Source organism: Euprymna scolopes, chromosome 43 (genome assembly GCF_053919585.1).
Source record: "Euprymna scolopes isolate OS-2025 chromosome 43, ASM5391958v1, whole genome shotgun sequence".
Lineage (NCBI taxonomy): Eukaryota > Metazoa > Mollusca > Cephalopoda > Sepiida > Sepiolidae > Euprymna > Euprymna scolopes.
The window spans coordinates 6945083-6968755 of NC_136524.1; the positions used below are offsets into that span (position 1 = coordinate 6945083).

The window sequence follows — 23673 nt, forward strand, 5'->3', positions numbered from 1 at the left end:
CATCAACAGAACAGAATATATTACAGATTGTCATCATTATATATATATTGTTCATTAAATAGTTAAAACAAAAGAGATTTAACAGTTTTCAAATATGCACTATGATATGAAATAATAATTGAAATTCTTGCATAATATTTTTTAAAGAAGAAGGACTAAAAGATAAAAGATTAAACTAGAAAAGATGATTTAGACTAGTGGCGATACCTCTATAAAATAAACACACCTACTACTCCTACCTCACGGAAGATGTGGAAAAAGAAGCGATTGTGAATTTATGTTTCGTTTTGATAATAATGTAAGAGGACGGAATATTCAGATACATCAAATACAACCTGGCAGCGCCGGGTACTTCAGCTAGTATAGAAAAAAAATAAATCACTTAACATGAACTTATCCTTTGTAGAATCTTGTGGAAAATTTTGGTAAAGTGAAAAATAGGAATATCTGTTAATTAGATTAAAAAGTAAAAACATCTTTGCATTCATTAATTTATTCATTACGGACTATTATCCTCGTCTTTCCTAGTTATTGTTTCACGACGTTTCGATCAACTATTCCTCTGGCCTTCGTCAGGTGGTAACTACGACGGGATAGGAACTCCGAATCTTCAAACTGCATCCTCAGCAATTACTGCCATCCATAGTTGTCGTCGTCTCGCCACGTTTTGGCCAAGTAAGCCTCTGCCCGGCTTTGGGTAGGATTAAAACCGCTATCTTCAGAAAATTCTCACCTAAAACCGTAGAGATTCAACGTATCTATCCACTGCGCCGCTATGGATGGCAGTAATTGCTGAGAATGCAGTTAGGAGATTCGGAGTTCCTATCCCGTCGCGGTTACCACCTGATGAAGGCCAGAGGAATAGTTGGCTGAAACATTGTGAAAAACAATAATTAAGAAAGACGAGGATAATAGTCCGCAACAAATAAATAATACACATCTCAATAATGAATTCCAATTAAATAATATATATTTGCATTTATCCTTCTCTTTCTTTTTAACTGTACACAAGCGAAGAAGATAGATGAAAATTACAAAACAAACTTTATCCGACTGAACCCTATCAATTCTTTAACTTTGACAATAGTTTGAAATGAGATTTTTTAAAGGCTTACAATGCAGGAATGTACAGTCATTATAGGCAGATAAATAAATAAATAATCCAATAAAAAAAAATATTTATATATATATTTTTTTATTTACCTGATTTTTTTCAACTGTGGATGGTATTTATTCCAGATGTTCTTTCGGGTGTATAACCCATCTTCAGTGGAGAAACATATCCACTCTCTAGCCTGTCAACCACGCCATACTTCTTAGTTTGAAACGTGTTTTTAATGATCGTTCTTTATTCTTTGCATGATTTAATATTTGATTTGCTATTAAAAATATATAAAACTTGACAAGAATCTTTTTAATGTCTTAATTTCGTGAATGTATTTATTTCTATTTTGCTAGGTGTTATAGACAGTAGTTCTGACAACTCACCACGAAAAGGTATGTCATTAATTGGAATTTTAATCATCTTATTTTCTCACGAAAAATAAACGCAAATAATATATAAACAATGAAACCGTGTCGGAAATCATTTCATTGTGTAAATAAGAAATGTAAATGTGCACATCAGTTTAATGTGTCTCAAATGATGTTCGATTTTTGAAGTGCAACCACCACCACCAAATGGTCGGTTATGAAGGAATAGAACATTATTAATATTTTCACATGAATTCAACAACAATATTGTCTCGAGATGAACAAAAAGAAAGATCATATAGATAGGTGTCGACTCGATTATTGTTATTATGAAATTCTTTTCTGGAAAATCTGAAAAAGAGAAGGGTCGTTTTGTCGTTAGGAAAGCAATAGTTATATATTAGATAAATAAAAACAGAAAAAAATCTTTGCATTTCAAAATGGTGGCAGTAAAATACTGCAACAGATGCTTGAATCACCTGCATAAATGCCAACGAATAGTTCGGACTTCTGCCCATCAACGACTACTTTTATAACGCTATCAGAAACGCGGTATGATGATTGTGGAAACTTTTCCAGATATTCTACAATTAGCAAGCATGTTGCTGTGGTGCCCATCTTACAGATAACAATAAACTCATCTGCTTATTATAAAGACCAGAAGCATATACGTGTAAGCATTGTTTCTTTTATTTGTTCTCCTTTTTCTTTGTTTCTTTTATTTGTTCTTTTTCTTTGTTTGTTTTATTTCTCTTTCTTTTCAATGTATGTTGTTTTCACTAAATGCTGAGTTATGTTTTTCTCCAGGGTCCTTACTTGTTCAAAACACACGTGAAGCACACATTTGTTTCAAACCTTATCAAAAGTTTCGGCTTATCGAGAGTTTTTGATCTAGAAGCGAAATTCATCTTGCGAGTCACTGAGAAGATGTATTTTTATGTGGTGGCTGCTAACTTCTTCATTTCAAGAATTTACTCATTACATATAAGAAGCTGTTTGGTCTGTGGTAAGATACAGAGGACCAATCTCCAGTATTTTTTAATACCGAAAAAAACTGATAACATTTTCCAACGCGATGGAATGCATTGCTTCTTTAGTAGACAATTGAACATCTTTCTAAGAATAGGAACTAATTTTGGGTAGGTATGCATTTCTTGACCCGGATTTTTTACGCTGGCGCGAGCACGACCAACAACTAACGAGAACAGACGGAAAAAACAGAGCGATGGTCGGATACGCCAGGAAACTTATTTAACCGACTCAAACTTTAAACAAAATGCAACAAACGAATTAACAACAACCTCAATTGTAATAAATTATTTTGATTTTGTGATTTTAAGTAAATAAAATTTACTGTTTGATAATTTTTTAATACAAATCCTTTCCACAGTTTTTTTTTTTTTTCATTTTTTGGGGGGTTTCCGTTTATACTTCCAGAGGATTTAATGGTTTTATTTTCCTTTACTTGCTTTAATACTTCTGGAATAGGATGGTACTTAGTCAATGAAAGTGCCATAAAATAAGTTCCTAAGTTTGAGAGAGTGGTCTGTATTTAGCGAGGGAAGTTATATTTTACAGAATAAGAAAATAAAGCAATGATTGTCTCGGCTTGAAATATATCCAAGAGTCAATGTATTGGTTATAGACTGGTAGTAGATATTTAGAGTGAGTGAAAGTTACACCTACTTTTTTTAATAAGTGCTTTAGCGAATCAGGTGGGTCGGAATTAATCTAGGAATTTTTAAATCGAAAGTACAGTGAGCCAAAAGTAAGTGGACAGTAATCCATTTAGAAATTCATGTACATACAACTATATGAAATAACTTTATAATATTAATGAAAACTAACAGAACTCGTGGAAATTCCACGTAGTTGAAAATTTTTAGAGCACATAAATAAAATAAATAAAAAATAAAATAAATAACAAATGTTACAGAGAGAGAGAGAGAGATGTTACAGAGAGAGAAAGAGAGAGAGAGAGAGAGAGAGAGAGAGGTGAGTAAACGTGGAGGTAGACACGTTTACCAGAACCGAAGGTCAGCTGACCAGATTACGTATGTGTGACGTGGTCAGGTTGGCTAGATCTGTGAGATTTGATTTGGGCTTGGAAGAAGACAGACGGCTTTCCGTTGTCTCCCCCTCTTAACTGGGGAGGGGGGAGACGAATGCTGACGTGTGTAGAAGAAGAACCCCCACACAGGCCGATTTCACTTCCACCTTCTGCAGGACCTCTGGGGAAAGTGAAATAAAAACTATAAAACCCATTCATCGTCTTGAAGTGATAAATCTTCGTCAAACAGGTATCAAGTCTCCCTCCAGGATGAGAAATTCCCAGATGGTCCAACATCGAAGAAGCAGAGGTAGGTTTTGAAAATACATGTCACACACACGATTCCCTTTATGATAATCAAACACACAACCCTTTATATTAGAGAAAATCATATGCACACGGAATTCTTTTTATGTTATACACCAAACGTAAATGGTGCCCCTCGATGATAACCCTTGTGAGAACCTCAATGATAACACTATGTAACACAAGGATTTTAAAACAATATTTGAGCAAATTCTTTTTTAGTCTTTTAAATCTAAAAAGAATTGATTTAAAAATGTTAGATTTTTTCAATAAAAATTCAACAATTCAGTAATTAGATAAATAATATATGAATACAATTGTGATAATATAAATATTATATTAACACAATTGTAATAATATAAATAATAGCTACAATAGTAATAATATAAATAATATATGAACACAAGAGTAATTATATAAATAATATATAAACACAATAGTAATAATATAAATAATATATAAACACAATAGTAATAATATAAATAATATATTAACACAATAGTAATAATATAAATAATATATGAACACAATAGTAATAATATAAATAATATATTAACACAATCTTAATAATATAAATAATATATTAACACAATCGTAATAATATAAATAGTATATGAACACAATAGTAATAATATAAATAGTATATTAACACAATAGTAATAATATAAATAATATATTAACACAATAGTAATAATATAAATAATATATGAACACAATAGTAATAATATAAATAATATATTAACACAATCTTAATAATATAAATAATATATTAACACAATCGTAATAATATAAATAGTATATGAACACAATAGTAAATGATATAGATGATAAATTTACCTAATTCACATACTGTTTGGATCAGCCTACTTGATAACTGATTTAGCGAATCAGGTTGGTCGGAATTAATCTAGGAATTTTTAAATCGAATGAAAGAGAATACTAATGTCGGGAACAACGTGTCAATTATTAACCGAAAGTGTGATCGTATGTAGCGCATGCATTTATAGACATATGTTGTCTGTATTGAAAAGGGAAAATCGACTTCGTTTTATTAATATATATTTTATTATTTTATATTATATTTATATATATTTCAGCTTGTATTTTATGACCACAATTTAACTAACCTTATAATTATTCGTTATATATTATTTTTTGTATTCCATATTCCTTTTAGCTTTCTCACAAGTATCATATATTTGCTGAAGTTTTCTATCTACTTGATTACTGGAAAGGTGACATCTACGATTTTTTTTTGTTGAATTATATTATGTCTTGTTGAATTATACTATGTCTTGTTGAATTATACTATGTCTTGTTGAATTATATTATGTCTTGTTGAATTATATTATGTCTTGTTGAATTATATTATGTTCGGTCTCCTTGCTTGCGTGTGTTTTTCGTTTGTACTTCCAGGTCTCATTATATTTCATGGTGCTATTCTCCACTACAGTTTCTTCTATAATGTTGCTAAATATACAAAATTGATAGGTTTCGACATTATGCATCAAGTGAGTTACCCCTGACCATAAAACTACGTGTCTTTTCTTTCAGAATTATTTAAAATAGATATGTGCATTTCTTTTATTTACAACTAGTTCGTGGCGAAAACGAGATCGATATCAATTTTGCATTCGATTTTGGTTTGATGGGAATAAAAGAAACAACAGATGTCACGAGATTCATCGAAAATGTCATTTCTTCTGATCTATGGAATTCTAAAAAAATACGAGTTGGTGTGATTACTAACTCCTGTCCCGACACAAAAAGTGAGTGCATTATTTTTCTTATCTGTTTCAAAGCAATTCAATGTGTTAGTCACTCCCATCCCCACCAGAAAGATAATGTTGATATATGTAATCCTATTTCAAAGGTCAATTCCATTTACAAACGTTAATCCTATTTCAGACTCGAGTGTTCTAATCATTCTCGAAAATTATATGCAATAAGACTATATATATGACAACAAACAAAGACGAATTTATCAATTGCAACAGCAGATTTATGGTTGCCTCCCCCCCATAAAAAAAACATTTAAAAACTCCTCTAGCCACTATCAATAATTCTACTTCCTCTCTCTCTCTCTCTCTCTCTCTCTCTCTCTCTCTCTCTCTCTCTCTCTCTCTCTGTGTACTTGAAACTACATTGAACTTCCATGAAAAGAGTTTCTTTCTAAGAGTTATCGGTCTCTGGGCCACATTAATGCGCAGCTGCTCCCATATAACATAGTCGTTTTCAAGTTCAATGTGAACAAATTTCTGCTACATAATGAAATTCTGCCCAATTTCAATTATTGTTACAAATTGTCAATCTCGCAGTCTGCTTGACGAATGCATTAACTCTTATCCTTGAGTGGCGTTCTGGCCTTGATAAACGGTGAAACATTACCAAAGAAATATTACCGAATATTTTAGGAATGTGGGATGGTAGTCACAGCCATCCCCACTCAAGAGAATTTTGATGTTGGTAAATGTGATGATTAATAATCCCAATTTCAGAAGCAAACGTTTGCATCAACACCGAGGATTTTTAGAAAAGAGCGTTTTCTTAATAAATGATGCTATCAATTGCTAGCAGAGAGATCCGACATTGCCCGAGATCCGACGTTGCCCGAGATCCGACGAGGATCAACGAATGTTTCACACTCCAATATTTCTATTGTCATCGAAATCGGTGAAATAGTCCAATTTTTTAATCAAATCGGTTGATTGCTTGCTCTAGTTGGGGACACATCGTGGTACATATGCTCCACGTGATTCTCCGCAGTGACTTAGTCCACAGAGAACGTACTGCTGATTTTTTTTAATTATTTTATATATAACAGCTTGCATTAAAGTTTAAAGTGCAAAAGTCAATTTTCTCTAAACAGAAACATTCATTTCAAACGTACATCTGTCATATCAATGAACCTACTGTTGATTTATATGCCTGACTTTACTACCTGTGCGGTGATAATGGCTTGAATTTAAGTTTAAAATTAAAAAGTCAGGTATACTACTTTATTAGTGCTTTAAACAGAAAGATTTATTTCAAAAGCGTCTCTATCATATCAAAGAACCTACTGTTGATTTTATATACTGGCCCTTTCGACTTGTGTAGTAATAAAACTTCTCAAATGCATTTGTGATGTTAGGCTGTGTAAGGTGTTAACTTTGGTAAAAAAATTGCCTCTTCCGTCTTTCATTTGATTATTTTGATTATCGGTTATCGATACTTTTCGAAGACATTCCGATATAAAACCTCCAGTCACATAATGTATCTTCGTGTGAAATTTTATAAAAATTGGCCCAGTCGTTTTCGAGTCCATAGGGTACGAACTTACACCCAGACACACGGACAAATTTCTTTTTACGTAATAGTAGAGACAGAGATATCAGCAGATCACACTAACATCCTATTTACACATAAAAATAACCACTATGTTAGTTTACTTACGTATTAAAACAATAACTCAATTGGTTTAGAAAAATACACTACAATAATACAACTAATAATATAAAATAAACAAACGAGATGTTTATTTATTATTTCTCTCTTAGCGAACTATACGTATTCATTCATATGCTGTTATATAAATATTAATAAACAAGTTATCCTATACATACATATGTGTGTGTGTGTGTGTGTGTGTGTGTGTGTGTGTGTGTGTGTGTGTGTGTGTGTGTGTGTGTGTGTGTGTGTGAGCGCGCTAGACTACTCCTTACCCGTTGGGCCAGTATATGTTGTAGCTAACTATGGAATAGTGAGTATACTAATTATGAAAAAAAATATGCGCATACAACAATGGCCACCACTTTAAACATAAGGAATTACATTGCTTTATATCCGGAAAACTACTTATTTGCGGAAAATTTAAATGTGATATACCTTTTCATCATGCCCGAAAACCTATGAAAGGAAAATGTAAAGGTGGAAACCAAGTAAAAATTTACCAAAGTTCTATTTTTTCTATTTGCTATTTAAAAAAAAAAAAAAAACTACATTATATACAGTGTTGGTCATCCGTACCTTAGCATTTGTCTGACGTCACTTCCGCTGAATGGCTTAGAAAACAAAGAAGTACAACTCTTAATGAAATCCAGTATGGCATAAATCACTTACTACAAGTCAACAGCTATAACTTTTGTCCGTTTTTAACAGGCTAAAAAGTCTATTTTTGCATTATTTAAAAAAGTAATAACAATGGTCGTCGTTTTAAACATAAGGAATTACATTGCTTCATATCCGGAAAACTACTTATTTGCGGAAAATTTAAATGCGATATACCTTTTCCTCATACCTAAAAACCTGAAAAAGTCGTCATGTTAAAGGAAAATATTAAAGTGAAAACCAAGTAAAAATTCACCAAAATTTCTATTTCTACTTTTTTTTTTACAAGGTGGTCACCACTTATCAAGGCCCGGAAGCCACTCAGGGATCAGGGCTATTTTAAGTACAGTACGTTAGCGTGGATATTTAAAGTGTCTACTTAAGGGGGCGGTTCATCAGGAATTTGTTTACGTTGGACTTGAAGACATCCATGTTATAGTCAGGAGGGAAGCAGGCAGACGGAACAGAGTTCCACAGGCGTGCAGTTCTAAGAAAGAAGCTTTGTTCATGGAATCTACGTTATTATTACGCTATTTATAGTATATATACATAAATACCTATTCATTTGCATAAGTATTTATATAAATATTTTACATGTTATAGCATGTATTCAACTACTTACACATTTTATAGGATAAATACATATTCTAATACAAAATAAATATAAATGGCATTATAGAATACCTATTTACAAATGCCTATAGGTGTTATTGTATTAATACTTAGATAAATGCTTATAAATGTTAGCTATTTAAGTGTTTCTTGTTGAAGCTATTATTTACGTTGGTAATATTACTAAATAAACAGTATATTTAATAGGTGGGGCTAGATATAAACAAATAATAACGTTGCGTTGATTTGGCTTACTTTTCTGGCCAGTCATAGGTTTTGTAAAATCTGAAATCGTAAAAAATAATTTATCTGACAAATAAACTGCGGAAACTTTTTATTGACTCTTTACTGACAATGTCAACATTTTTTTTTACACAGTGGTCACCAGTTATCAAGGCCAGGAAGCCACTCAGGGATAAGGGTTATTGCAAGTACATTACGTTAGTGTGGAGATTTGATGAAGTGTTTACTTAAGGAGGCGGTTCATTAGGAATTTGTTAGCGTTGGACTTGAACACATCCAAGTTGTAGTCAGGTGGGAAGCAGGCAGGCGGAACAGAGTTCCACGGGCGTACACTTCTAAGAAAGAAGCTTTGTTCAGTGAATCCACGTTTTGATTTAGGCACAGATATAGAGTGGGGGAAATTTTTCACAGTGGATTCAGCTAGACGGGTGTTTTTCGTGAAAGATTGGCGAGGGGGGACCAGAGATTGGAGTTCAGACGAGCACCTGCCATGGAAATAACGATAAAACAAGGATAGGCTCGCAATGTCTCTTCTGTGGGAGAGAGGTTGCAGGGTAGAGAAAAGGGCATCCCCCACTAAGCCACGAAGTCTATTTTGTACTCTGTCAAGGCAGGATAGGCTGTTTTTAGCAGCTCCTGCCCAGATATGGCAGCAGTATTCCATCCTTGGACGTACTTGGCTTTTATATAGATAGAGAATTGCATCAGTAGTGAGATATCTTCTGGAGCGGTAGAAGGATCCCACCATTTTTCCAGCGACCTTGGCAACAGACTTGATGTACGTGTTCCATTTCAGATCAGGAGTAAAGGTCAAACCCAGAACATATCTCCTTGCTGCATAACACAGCGAAATATGATAAAGAATTTTTATGATGGAAATCTATCCATGCCTGCCTACTAAATAAATCGTTTGTTTAGTAACTCGTGTTAACAAATAGAAAACTCTTTCGTTTTCCGAATTAAAAAAAAAAAAAACTCAAAATAATTTTATGCGAGTGCATATAGATTTTCTCATCATAAAGAAATGCACGAATTCGGGATCGAACAGCAACTGTCTCCTTTATTAGTCCATCAACTTTGACGGTTTTTAGTTTTTCGCATTTTTTGAAAAACGTTGAATTCTACATATAGTTTAATGTACACCGTCGAGAATAAAATGCATACCTACTCTTACATGAATAATTATATAAACACACATATATTTGTTATCATATAGGTACTTATACAGGGTCTTGCATAACTAGCCATATAAATTATCCGGCATGGTAATATGTTGGATAATGAGCCGGTGCGACTCCGATAAAATCGGAGGTGCGCACACACGCACATTCAAGATGGACTTTGATCTACATTCTTGTGTCCTATAAAAATGATTGAATTTTAATCATTCACCGAAAACAAGAAAAAGGCTTACATTCGGGGTCGGGGAGTTACAATTGCATAACGCAAAATGAAAAGGAACAGTTAAATATCTTAAATATTTGCATTTCAGGAATGTCGGGTGATGTCTTTATAACACAACATAAACATAAAACAAAAGGGAAAATAGAGGAGAGCCGACGAGTCGTCCGGCGTGAGTGAAAAACTCCGCCGTCGCCACACACACGTGCGCGCGCGCACGCACGCACGCACACACACACTTACAGCTAAACAATTGTTTCTGTTCCGTCTCTCTCTCTCTCTCTCTCTCTATCTCTCTCTCTCTCTCTCTCTCTCTCTCTCTCTCTCTCTCTCTTCTCTCTCTCTCTCTTCTCTCTTGTCAATGCTCATCAGCGAATTGTAAAAAAATACTTTATGGTGACAAAAGTCTGTGTTTGATTTTGAGAATAACAACAAAAGATTTATCAGGTGTATATATATATATATATATTGCAAGCATTTGAAAAGTGCAAACTAGAAAATCATATATACATTCTAATAACGCAGCAAATGTATAATATTTATATAACTAATTATAGGTAAGATAGAATAAATAACTACAGCGATTTAGTAGAAACACTAATATAATTGTGTGTGTGTATATATATTAAAGTACGTGCAAACTTCATTATTCCCAATTATTTATCCTTCTGATTTTGTTGGGGATATGGGCATCCCCTTATTTAGATATCAAATATCAACCCATTATTTCAGAAACTTCAACCGAGAGAACATCGTCTTTTTAAGCGCGATTGTTTGATCTCTCTTTGCACATAGTTCACCGGGTATATTCGCCAGGTAGCTTTTTTTTAATTCACTTTCATGATCTCGTTTGCTCATAGTATTGCAGGAATGAATAGAGATCTTCCTAAGATTTCCAGTTTCTTTTCATGTTGAACATAACACTAGTGTTTGGTTATTTTTTTCCCTCGTAACTTTGTTACAGCCAGCATAATCAGAGATACTGACTTCAAATAAGATTGCTACTTTTTCCTTTTTGTGCCAAATCACTCTTTCAGGTTGTCTAAGTATGTTATTCTATGAATTGCATAGTCATAGTAGATGGTGTATGACTTATTTCCAATTGTTATTTCTGGTAAACATGTTCCCAGAACATGCTGTTGCATTGGATATTAAATTATTTTTTTGCATATAATTATGTGCATATCGCTTGCCATGATATCGCTATATGTTCACTCGTATAGCAATCCTTGTTAGCAATCAACGATTATGTCGTAGTTTGTAGAAAGCAGTCAGGTGGTTTATATAGTATCTATCTTCCCCTTTTTCTAGTTTCTTTTTTACAGCTCTTAATGCAGTCATCATATGCTTTCTATTCTTACAATCGTCTATAATGAAACAAGCTGCACTCATATTCCACTCATAATTATCACTCATAATTCCAACTCATAATTCCAACTCATAATTCTCAGTCATAATTCTCACTCACAAAACTCACTCATAATTTCGACACATAATTCTCACACACAATTCTCACTCACGATCCTCACTCACAGTTGTCACTCATAACTTTCACTCATAATTTCGACACATAATTCTCACTCATGATTCTCACTCATAACTTTCACTCATAATTCTCAATCATGGTTTTTCACTCATATTTCACCGACAATACTCGCTCATAATTCCCACCCACAATTCTCAATCACAAATCATCACTCACAATTCTCACTTACAATTACCACTCATCAGTCTGACTTATAATTCTCACTTACAATTGACACAAAATTCTCACTCACAATTCTCTCTCATATTTTATTCACAATTCTCACTCATAATTCTCACTCACATTTCTCACTCATAATTCTCACTCACAAATCTCACTCATAATTCTCACTAACAATTCTCACTCAGATTTCTCACTAACAATTCTCACTCATGTTTCATTCACAGTTCTCACTTACATTTCGCACTCATAATTCTCACTTATAATTCTCACTCATAATTCTCACTCATAATTCTCACTCGCAGTTCTCACTTATAATTGTTATTCATATCACGTAATAATTCTCACTAATAATAAGCTCAGAATTTTCACTAACAATTCCCACCCACAACTATCACTCATAATACTCACTCATAATTCTCACTCACAGTACTCGCACATAATTCACTTACAATTCTTACACAATTCTCACTTGCAGTCCCCACTCATAGTTTTGTCTCATAATTCGCACTCACAATTTTCACTCATAATTCCTATTCATATTTCTCTCACAATTCTCATTCACAATTCTCATGCATAATTCTCACTTATAATTCACTAATAATTCTCGCTCATATTTCTCTTATAATCCCCACTCACAATTTTTACTCATAATTCTCACTCATGATTCTCACTCATAATTCTCACTCACAGTTCTTACAATTCTTACTCATAATTCTAACTCACATTTTTAATTCATATTTCTCACTCGCAATTCTCACTCATAGTTCTCTCTCGCAATTGTCATTCACAATTGTCATTCACAATTATCATTCACAATTATCATTGTCTAGCCATATTTTTGCCAAAGGAAAAGGCCAACTTCAAGATCCTTATGGTTAGAACAAAAATAAAATACAACTTGTTTTCATATAGAATTTGGACCCTGAAAATTGTTGTTAGGAATAAGTTAGAAAAAATTCATATATATATATATATATATATATATATATATATATATATATATATATATTACAAATATGCTGAACACAATACATTATTTTTATTTGAATAAATGAGGTTTTATAAGTGTTTATCTATAATATTTTAATAGACTATACAAAAACTTCGTGAACAATTAAACTAGGTTTATGGAATGTTCTTTTTATGTTTTTGAAACGAAAATAAAAGTAAACATAACGATATCACGGTGATATTAATGGGTAAAGGTAAATTACATGTAAGTCTGCACAAATAACACAATAATGGGAGTACCGAACTAATCTATAAATATAAAAGCGAAAATGTATGTATGTATGTATGTATGTATGTATGTATGTATGTATGTGTGTTCGCTTTTTCTGTGTGTCTACAAAAGGCTTTTTTCAGAGAAGCGGTCGCTTGCTTCACAACTTTTTAAAACTTTTTATATCACATATAAATCGTAATATCTCACAGTTAACAACGAAGCTCGCCTGTCTATTTAATTTGCTCGATTTCGGGAAGATAAATATTCAACATTTGTCGCTCGCCGCATGTGGGTTAGTCTTTCTCCTATAACATCTTGGGGGGAAAAAAAGCGTTCAGCAGTAAATGAAATCCCGCAGTCAAACTTGACCTCATTAACTCATTAAAACGGGCACCTGCTAAATCCAAGTAATTAAATAAATTCAAACGTGTTTCCGTTAGCATGTTGCGATGGGGCAATGGTTAACGTCACACGGTTTTGTTTTTTGTTTTGTTTTTTGTTTTGTTTTTTTTTCACACTTTAATTTACAACTTTGCCTCAAGGGTTCGGGTTCGATCCTCATACTTACTTTTTTTAACCCCACCCCCACTTCAACCCCCGGAGTTTCCACACACATACCTCCAAACACCCGGGCAACGCCGGGTACCCATCGCTAATTTAAAATAAATCTTATTTCTGCATGACGGCTCAACTACCTACTCATTTCCGGTTCCGTTTTTACAATATTTCTTTTTTCTTTTTGCATTTCTTTTGGTCCTTTCCGTTCTGATTTTAACACGCATTACTTTGTAACATTTATATATATATATATATATATATATATATATATATATATATATATATATATATATATATATATATATATATATTAAGTAATGTGATTGATAATTTAAAATTTAAAAATCAAATTATAATTAAATTAAAAATCCGTTTCATAAGAAGGAACAACAACAAAATCAATTATTTGTACGATCGTTTCGGAAAACAATGCTTTTTATTGTGGTATACATCAAGTTATGTACAATAATTATATATAGATTTTTGATAAGCAAGGTCTCCTCATCAGCAAATTTTGAAGGGTTTTTATTGAATTTAAAAGACACCATAAATAAACCTAGCATTAAAAGTAAGGCAGATGAATCTGAAAAAATTGAAATAAAAGGTCTGGATTTAAAATTTATAAGAAAATTAATATGGGTTAGAGATAGAAATAAGTAGAGAAAAATATATATTTTTGAATTTACATAATAAATTTGCTTTAAAAATATATAGAGATATTTACCTTTTAATTTTTCGTTTTTTGAAATCAGGAACTGTGGTTAAAATAGTCATTAAGATGTTTCCTATAGCTTTTTATCTTATTGAATGATGAATTTTAAAAGGGGGGGGACACTCGTGCAATAAATTGTTTCCGTTAGCGTATTTTTGATTTAAAGACGCTACGGTTTATATATATAGAATATTACTATTACGTATTTTAAGGGGAGATAATTGTCATGTTTTCTTTACTTTTATTTATTTTAGGGTGTAAGGGAGATAATTAGTCTAACTTAATTTATTAAAAAAAAAAATTGTAATCTATTTTTACTAATAAGTAATTTTTAATGATTTAAGGTGGTTTATATTTATTAAATTTGAACCAACGTTTATGACTACATGTCATAAGCTCCTGTCTTGAATTTAATAGTTTGGTTGTATTTTTTATATCTTCATATTTTAAAATTTTTAGGGTCTCTTTTGTACATAGTGCACAAAATTTATCTCCTGGTTTATATGATTTGCAAGTCTCAATTATTTGCCATTTTAAGTTGAAAGAAATATTGCTGTTTTTTAGTTGCCAAATATAGTTGGATAGAGTAGTTTGGTTTGACAGAGAGTTATTTTTTGTGCGTTGAAATTCTATGTTTTATTAGGCCAGATGTGGAACCAAAATATATTACCTCTTGCTTGTTGTGATTATTTTCCGTTTGGTCTGTTGTTGGATTATTATATGGTGGGTTGATTAGTAATTGATCGGTAGATTGGTTTAAGTTGGTGTTATTATTTAATCTGGTAGTTGAGTTATGGCTGTTAATAGGTTCTTGTAGATTTGGAGTTTTTGATACTGTGCAGCTATAGATAACATTTTTAATTTTACATGAGCCTTGTAGGGGACATTTATTTTTTCTTCTACAGTTACAGTCTGGTGTATTTTGTATAGTTGTATTTTGTAGTTTATTAATTTTCTTATTATTAGAGCTAATTATTTTCTGATGAAGGTTAGTAGAGTAAGAGACTTTAATTGTGTTCTTATTGAAAATTTTATTATATCTATGGGGGGCTTTAAAGTTCTTATCTAATATTTTAAAAAATTCTCTGGCTATGTTTGTTTCTAGGTTTTTGGAATGTGGGGGGTTGAACCATAGGATCTCCTTGTGTCTATTCTTACGTTTTTTAAATTCAATAAAAACCCTTCAAAATTTGCTGATGAGGAGACCTTGCTTATCAAAAATCTATATATAATTATTGTACATAACTTGATGTATACCACAATAAAAAGCATTGTTTTCCGAAACGATCGTACAGATAATTGATTTTGTTGTTGTTCCTTCTTATGAAACGGATTTTTAATTTAATTATAATTTGATTTTTAAATTTTAAATTATCAATCACATTACTTAATATTGTATTAGCTCTAGGACATTTAACTATCGAGCTTATTATATATCTAAATTACAACGAGCACTTTCTATTTCCTCTATTTTAATTAAACTAGTAATTTCACTGTTACATTAAAATACACTCAGCTCTTTAGACTATTGTTCTAATCTCCTTTAAATTATATATATATATATATATATATATATATGCGTGTGTGTGTGTGTGTGTAATTTGTTTTTAATATGCAAATTTCTACTACCATTTGCATCCACAAATTCATTATTTTTGCATTCATATCCTTTTTTTTTTCATATAGATTACTTTTTGTTGTTGTTTTTTTTTTCAGTTTTAAAAAACAGGAAAAGCAACTTAAAGTTTACATATTTTTGAGTAAAATAATATGACACAAATTAATTTTTGAGTATGTTCTGTTGTACAGATTCATTTTTTTTTTTTTTTTTTGCATTTTGTTGTTAATGCTTTAAATAAAAAAACATTTTGTTTATTTTCCAGATTTCCCTCTAAATCGTTTTACGAATCTTCAAGATATTCTTAAGCGTTTTTCGACTTATAAAACGGAAATGCCTTCCTTATTAATTACTGATCTACTATTGAATGCATTCGAAAAGAAAAATGGCGGGCGCAAAAATGCTCGAAAAATCGCTGTTGCATTTCTCAAAGGCAAATTAACCAACCCCGCCATAACAATATCGGAAGCGAAATTTGCGAAATCAAAGGGAATTGAGATATTTATTGTTGATATGGGCAGTTTAGATCATCAGAATGTCCTTGAATCCATTGCGTCTGAAAAAGGGTCTCACATTCTGCAAGTAGATCAGCCATATAAAATAAATGAAATGGACGATTCACTTGCGCTTCGTATCAGTAAAGGTAAGTTATCTCATTATATTTAACAAATACCAGGTTATCTTCTATAATATAAATCTCACCTGTCTGTTTAAATGAATGTATGTATGTATGTTTGTATGTCTGCCTAAAACTTTCGACAGATGGGACTGATTTTCACGAAATCTGTATCGTTTTGGAACTCGAGCCTTCGAACGGCAAATATCGGAAAATTGGTTAAAAACATTAATTACTTCACTCTCAACTGGGCACCTTCCTACAGGGAGGGTTCGCTTTTTTCGCCGATATTTTCGAAATTCATCCCATCTTTTCGATTGACTAGCCCTTAATTTAAACATACGCCACTTCCGGTTTGGCGATGGACGCAACAGCAAAGACATCACTTTTTTTTTCTCCTTCGCGGTACGGGTTTTAGCCTGCCTGCCTACTACCACTTTTTTTTTTTTACTCAACACACACCTCCAAACACCCGGGTAACGCCGGGCACCCAGGCTAGTCTATAATATAAATCTCACCTGTCTGGTTAAATGTATGTATGTATGTATGTATGTACGCCTAAAACTTTCGACAGAGGCGACTGATTTTCACGAGATGGTATTATTTTGAAGCTCAACCCTTCGGACGACAAATATCGAAAAATTGGCCAAAAACATTAATTCCTTCATCCTCCACTGTGAACTTTTCTACAGGTAGGGGTTGCTTTTTCGTAGATATTTTCGAAAGTCATCGCCTCTTTTCGATTCTCTAGTCTTAATTTAAACCTACGTCACTTTTGGTTTCACGATGGGCGCAACAGCTAACGCGTCACGTTTTTTTTTTGTTTTTTTTTTTGTTTTTTTACTTTCTTTTCCTTCTTCGCGGTACGGGTTTGAGGCACTTTTTTTGCGTTCGCAATTTTCCTAGTTTTTTTTTTTTGTCTTTTGTTTTTGTTTTTTGTTTGTTTTTTTGTTCAACCAACACCCTTACACACACCTCCACTTTCATTTCCGCCTTCACGTCACGAGTTCGAACATGCCGGCCTACTACAACTTGTTTTTTCCTTTTGCTCAACACACACCTACAAACACCCGGGCAATGCGGGCACCCAGGCTAGTATCTATATATACCATATAATGTTATCTTCTGTAATCCTTGCATCTCTTAACTCGATATTTGATTCTATCTAGCCACTGAATTACGGTTTTCTTTTTATTTTATGTTATTCATTTTCGGATTTCATCATCTCATATCTAATGAATAACAGGTTAGATATATATATATATATGTATATATATATATATATATATATATATATATATATATATAACATATAATGTTAACTTCTGTAATTTTTGCATCTCTTAACTCGATATTTGATTCTACCTAGCCACTGAATTGCGGTTTTTATGATATCATTATGTTCAATTACTTAAAGCTATGCGTGTGTATGCGTGTGTGATTGTGTGTGAGTGTATGCTATACATGGGGAAAGAAAGTCTTTAAAAAGAACCCTAAAACCCCATAAAAACCTTCACCATATGGACTAAAAAACACTCTTTGAAAATAACTTTGACCGGACATTTGAACACTTACAGTTGGAGCCAGAATGTCTGAACACACGCATCATCACTCTGAAAAACATATTTAATATCAGCGGAGGTAACTGTACAAACTCCTATTTTAAAGAAAAACTTCTTACGAAAACATCTGAAGAGAGCACATCCTAAGCTCGAAACGCGTTATAAAAATATTTTAAAATAAAAATATGATGAAAACCTTTAAAAAAAAACACAATTGTTGATGGCTACACTCTTTTAAATATATATATGTATATATATATATATATATATATATATATATATATATATATATATATTTGAAACCATTTGGGAATATATATATATAGTCATCCACATACAGCACTGTTTCGCTATTTCACAGCTCATCAGTGCGGCTAGATAAGCAACTACCTTAAGTATATATATATATATATATATATATATATATATATATATATATATATATATATATGTATGTATATATGTATATATATGTATGTATATATATATATGTATATATATATATATATATATATATATATATATATATATATATATATTTGAAACCATTTGGGAATATATATATAGTCATCCACATGCAGCACTGTTTCGCTGTTTCATAGTTCATCAGTGCGGCTAGATAAGCAACTACCTTAAGTATATATATATATATATATATATATACAGCATATGTAATCATTGCATCTGCCAAATTTATATTTGATCCTGCCTAACAGCTTAGTTTAATGAAAAGAGCAATACCAATCTATTTCATCAAAGAATATCCTACCAGGGCGATATTTTTCGATAACATAAACTGAGGGGGCGACTTCTCATTTACTATCATTCGAAAAGAAATATATACCGATTATACCAATTATATTATATATAAATTCCTTATAAATACCGAATTTGGCAAATGCTGGCTAAAATAGGATATGTAAGTACAGGGTGGAACGATAAAATTGTCGCCCTAAAGAAACAACACTACAGCTTTAGTAATTGTCTGTATTTTTGAGATGAGGTGTTTTCATTGATTGAGATTGTCGGACTGACTTCCTCACCTTGGTTGTTATTGTCACAACGGAAGGCAAAACGACCGAAACGTTGTGACAATGCTGGAGGGCAAAACGGCCGAAACGTTGTGACAATAACAACCAAGATGAGGAAGTCAGTCCGACAATCTCAATCACTACAGCTTTATTTTAAAACTTTTATCGAAAAAATCAATTCAGGTAACTTGATTATGTAGAAGAGTTGACATCTATTCATTGTACCACCATCTCGGAACTGGGAGCATGCCTTTTCCACGTGCGCCGGCCGGAGTTCGGTGAATACTCGGCGGATGGCGGCGATCAGGCTGGCTTTGGTTCTGTAGGAGATAGTGTTGGTGATGTTTTCAACGTATGACCAAACGACGTAGTTCAGCGGCTTCACGTTGGAGGAGGGCGGGGCCAGTGAGAGAGGGTACAAAGTCGTAGCATTCCTGGGTCTCTTTGGGCTTGTGGGTCGGCGCTGAGTCCTGCTGCCACACTCACGTCTGCCAGCCACGACCCGATTGCATCATAGAATCACTACATTCTTAAATACATCCGGATACACTTTGGTGTTTACTTTCAAGCCGAGGTAGCATCATGTGGCCTCACTTGAAACCACACAAAGACCATTGCTGTGGCCAGAAACTTTGTTTTTATTACCCTAGACGTGTCTCTGTTATTCGTGGCAATCCAGCGATGCATCCAGGATGCTAGCAATGGTCCTGTTGTCATAACTTGGATTGGTAGAGAGCATGAGTTGTATAGCGGCGCATCTCCAATCTCACTCATTGAACATTGTGTCACTTTTAGATATAATAGAATGCTCTTATCGCTCTTTGGATTTGTACACAACTGGCCAACTAGTAGATCGCCTGCAACAAAAAAGAAAACCGGTTTTCATCAAACGGAAATGTCGTTTTTTCTAGGGCAACAATTTTATCGTTCGACCCTGAACATAGGAATTTCTATATTCCGCAAAATTTAATTTGATATTTTTGTATTTTATCTATATTTTAATACTGTAACATCTTTAACTTCTTGCGTACATACGTACGCGCGTATGTCACAGTTTCCAGGTTATAAATTATTTGGTCGGGAGATCCTATTTATTAAAAAGGAGGATAGAAACTTATAAGATACTATGGACATCAAATTAGTGTATAGATATACACTAATTTGATGTTCGTTGTATGTTATCCCCTTCTATCCTCCTTTTAATAAATAGGATCTCCCGATCATCGAAGACACAATGTAAAAAAATCCTTATTTTGTCCCTTTTGGGTCCTACAATTTGAAGAAAACATGTTTTATCTTTCTGTCTTTTAATTTTATGTTCCTTTGTTTTAAATTAATGAACTCAGAGTAACTTAAATGTCGTTTACTTCTATAAAAAATATCTTTAATTAAAAATAATTATTATTGAAACAAAATATCAACAATTATTTCTACTGTCGCTGTGCACTTTCCACAGGTCCCACTAGTTTCTAATTTTTCTTAAGAATAATATTTAATACTAGAGGAATCATGTGCTCTGCAAATGTGTCCAGTTGAGGCAAAATTGTTTAAGTGATACCCAACCAAAATATTATACTTAAAAACGCACTGAAACATTTAAGTAGAATTTAATATAAGAAAAGTTAATTCCGTGGATTTTAAAAGTTTTTGGGGGGTTATCATATTCTCTATGCATATATTTACAGGAGAAAGATAACTTTATTCGAAAAGACTCGTTTTACTCGAAGAAGATTTGCATTCAAACTTCATGTTTATAGAGTTTGTTTTGTAAATGTAAAAACGTTCTTTTCTTAAAAAGGTAAATTTTAAATGAAAGAAACTATTGACGTGTAATGTGCATTCTGGCTTCGATGAGGTATAGCCGATTCCAGAGGAAACCACGGTTATCATCATGTTTTGATGTACCAAGATCGACGTTGACAATTAAATCGAATAGTTATAATGGAACCATTGTTTGCCGGGAAGAGTTACTTGGTTCTTGATCCTGTTGTGTCGTCCCTGGAAGAGCAACCAGCTCCCCGGGTGTTAGACACGATCAAACGATAAGCACATCCTTTACATTAAGGGGCGTCTTTACAGGCAGTATTTCCATCGTCAGCATTAAATGGCAGGGACTGCTTCTCTGTAGCTGAAAATTAACGCTTTATATTGAACGTTGCATAGAATAAGCGAATAAGGCAACTTTTTTATAAAAACATAGATTTATTTATAGATTCATTTGAATGCTGGAGGAACATACTAAACTGACCCGACGCTGACGGAATCCAAGCTTCAATTGTTTATAATTACAATTATAATTTAATTCCTTTTTTATGTAAGAGAAAAGGAGTGAAAAGGAAAAGAGAGAGATGCATACATAACAAGCTCGATGACGAGTTTTATAAACAACTGTCAATCTGATTACCTAAACAATCTCGAGTCGCAGATATTACCTGTCAAACTGTAGAGTTGGCAGACCCGACATTTTGAAATTTTTGCTGTTGTACATCTCACACGATTACAAAACAAGCCAGACACAAGGTTGATTAATGCAGAAAGCCCCGGCTCCTCAAAAGAGGGGGGAGGCTTCCTCATTGTGTCACAATAAAAAGTTGTAGTTTACAAACGAGCTTTCGTTGTCTTCAGAATTGCTTCCCCATAACTAACATTGATGTTTTTTTTTTAATTCTATTTTTCAGATGAGCTTGAGACGGATTGCTGATCAGAAAACGATGACAGACACGCTTAACCCCAAAATTATCTAAATTATCGAACATGCTGGGAAATCTATAGACAAATAGTCGCGATGTAAGAATTAATTAATTAATTAGAATAATTAATTAATTAATTAAAATAATTAATTAATTAATAATTAATAAGTCATTTCATGGCAATTGAATAGACAGAAATGACCAATTAAATTATCTTTGTGTAACTTTAAAGAAATTATGAACACAGCCAAAACCTTATGACACTTGCGATTATAATTAGCCAACAGATGCTTTCGGTGTGCTTCGCAGAATCACTAAATAATGACTAACTCATATATTACAGCCACTATTGTAATTTCATAACTTGTGTAGGGTTACATGAACAAAATCGAGTTGGCCATGAAGAGGATTGTATAGAAATATGTTAATTAAAATCATGCTAATTAATAATATTCTTTACGTGACTATATATATTTTTATTATTAAAACACAGCTTTGTCAAAACAATAAAATATATTTGAACATGTTTATCCGAGTCACGAGTTCTTTTTTCTTGTTTCATACATTTCGTTTAAATGCAATCATTTACATAAGTCTGCAAGTCATTATACAAGGTGCCTTTAATAAGTTTCCAGACTTTTTTGTCATTTTAAATTGTCGTAGATTCTTGAAAATTCAGTATGTTATTACTATACATCTTATGAGATGATTGACCAATGTTTATGATTTCCGGTTCAAATGAGCAGCTACAGCAGGAATTAGAATACATTTACTAAAACCTGATTGTCACAGCTGGTGAATTTCAAAGATGCAATCTGAACGTGAGACCACTTTAGAAGATCGATATGCAATAAAATTCTCTTTTAAACTTGGAAAGAACGCCACAGAAACGTATGGAATGCTTCAGACTGATTTTGGAACATCTTGCATGAATCGAGCATCAGATTTTGAGTGGCATAAGAGATTTAAGGCAGAGAGTCTGAGAGGCGTGAGAGAAGTAAGGAAGTCAGAGCACCAGAGTTAATTGACCAAATAAATAATTTCATGGATAAGGATCGTCATGTGTCTATAGAGACAATAAGTACACAGTTTTTTTGTTTTTTTTTACAAGGGTGTCACCACTTATCAAGGCCCAGAGGCCACTCAAGGATAAGGGTTAATAGGTATACATTAGTCATTGTGATTTTAGCATAGTAAACAGTGGGAATTTTGAAACTTGGATTACTTAGGGGGACGATTCAATTAGAACTTGTTCACATTGGATTTTTTCTTTTTTTTTTTTTTTCATAGGTATCAACTCATTATCAAGGTCAAAGAGGCAACTCAAGGATAAGGGTTAAAGAGTGTACAGTAGAAATTGGACAATATAGTAATCATTAGTAATGAAAATTTGTTAAATTTGATAACTTATATGGAACGGCTCATCAAGAACTTATTTACGTTAGACTTGAAGACAACCATATTGTAGTCAGCCGGAAAGCAGGAAAACGGAAGACAATTCCACAGGCGTGCAGTTCTAATAAAAAAGCTTTGTTCATGGAATCTACGTTTAGGTTTAGGCACAGATAAAAAGTGGGGGGAATTATTGATAGTGTTTTCAACTAGACGAGTGTTTCTTGTGAAAGTTTTGCAAGGGGGGACCATAGATTGAAGCTCAGTCGAACACTTTCCATGAAAATAACGATACATCAGAGACAAACTCGCAACATCTCTTCTGTGAGATAGAGGTTGCAAGGAAGAGAAAAGGACATCTCCTACGAGGCTACGAAGTCTATTTTG

General features: G+C 32.8%; 1 protein-coding gene across 1 annotated transcript in view; it reads left to right on the forward strand.

Annotated features, from left to right (window-relative positions):
* Positions 1 to 22375, forward strand: part of LOC145268382 (collagen alpha-6(VI) chain-like) — a 69333-nt gene extending 46958 nt beyond the window's left edge. The window contains exons 10-13 of the mRNA XM_080123939.1: positions 1459 to 1497; positions 5428 to 5598; positions 16261 to 16638; positions 21883 to 22375. Coding sequence (XP_079980065.1) covers positions 1459 to 1497; positions 5428 to 5598; positions 16261 to 16638; positions 21883 to 21905 — 611 coding nt within the window. The 3' untranslated portion in view covers positions 21906 to 22375. The remainder of the gene's footprint in view (positions 1 to 1458; positions 1498 to 5427; positions 5599 to 16260; positions 16639 to 21882) is intronic.
* The last annotated feature ends 1298 nt before the right edge of the window (positions 22376 to 23673 follow it).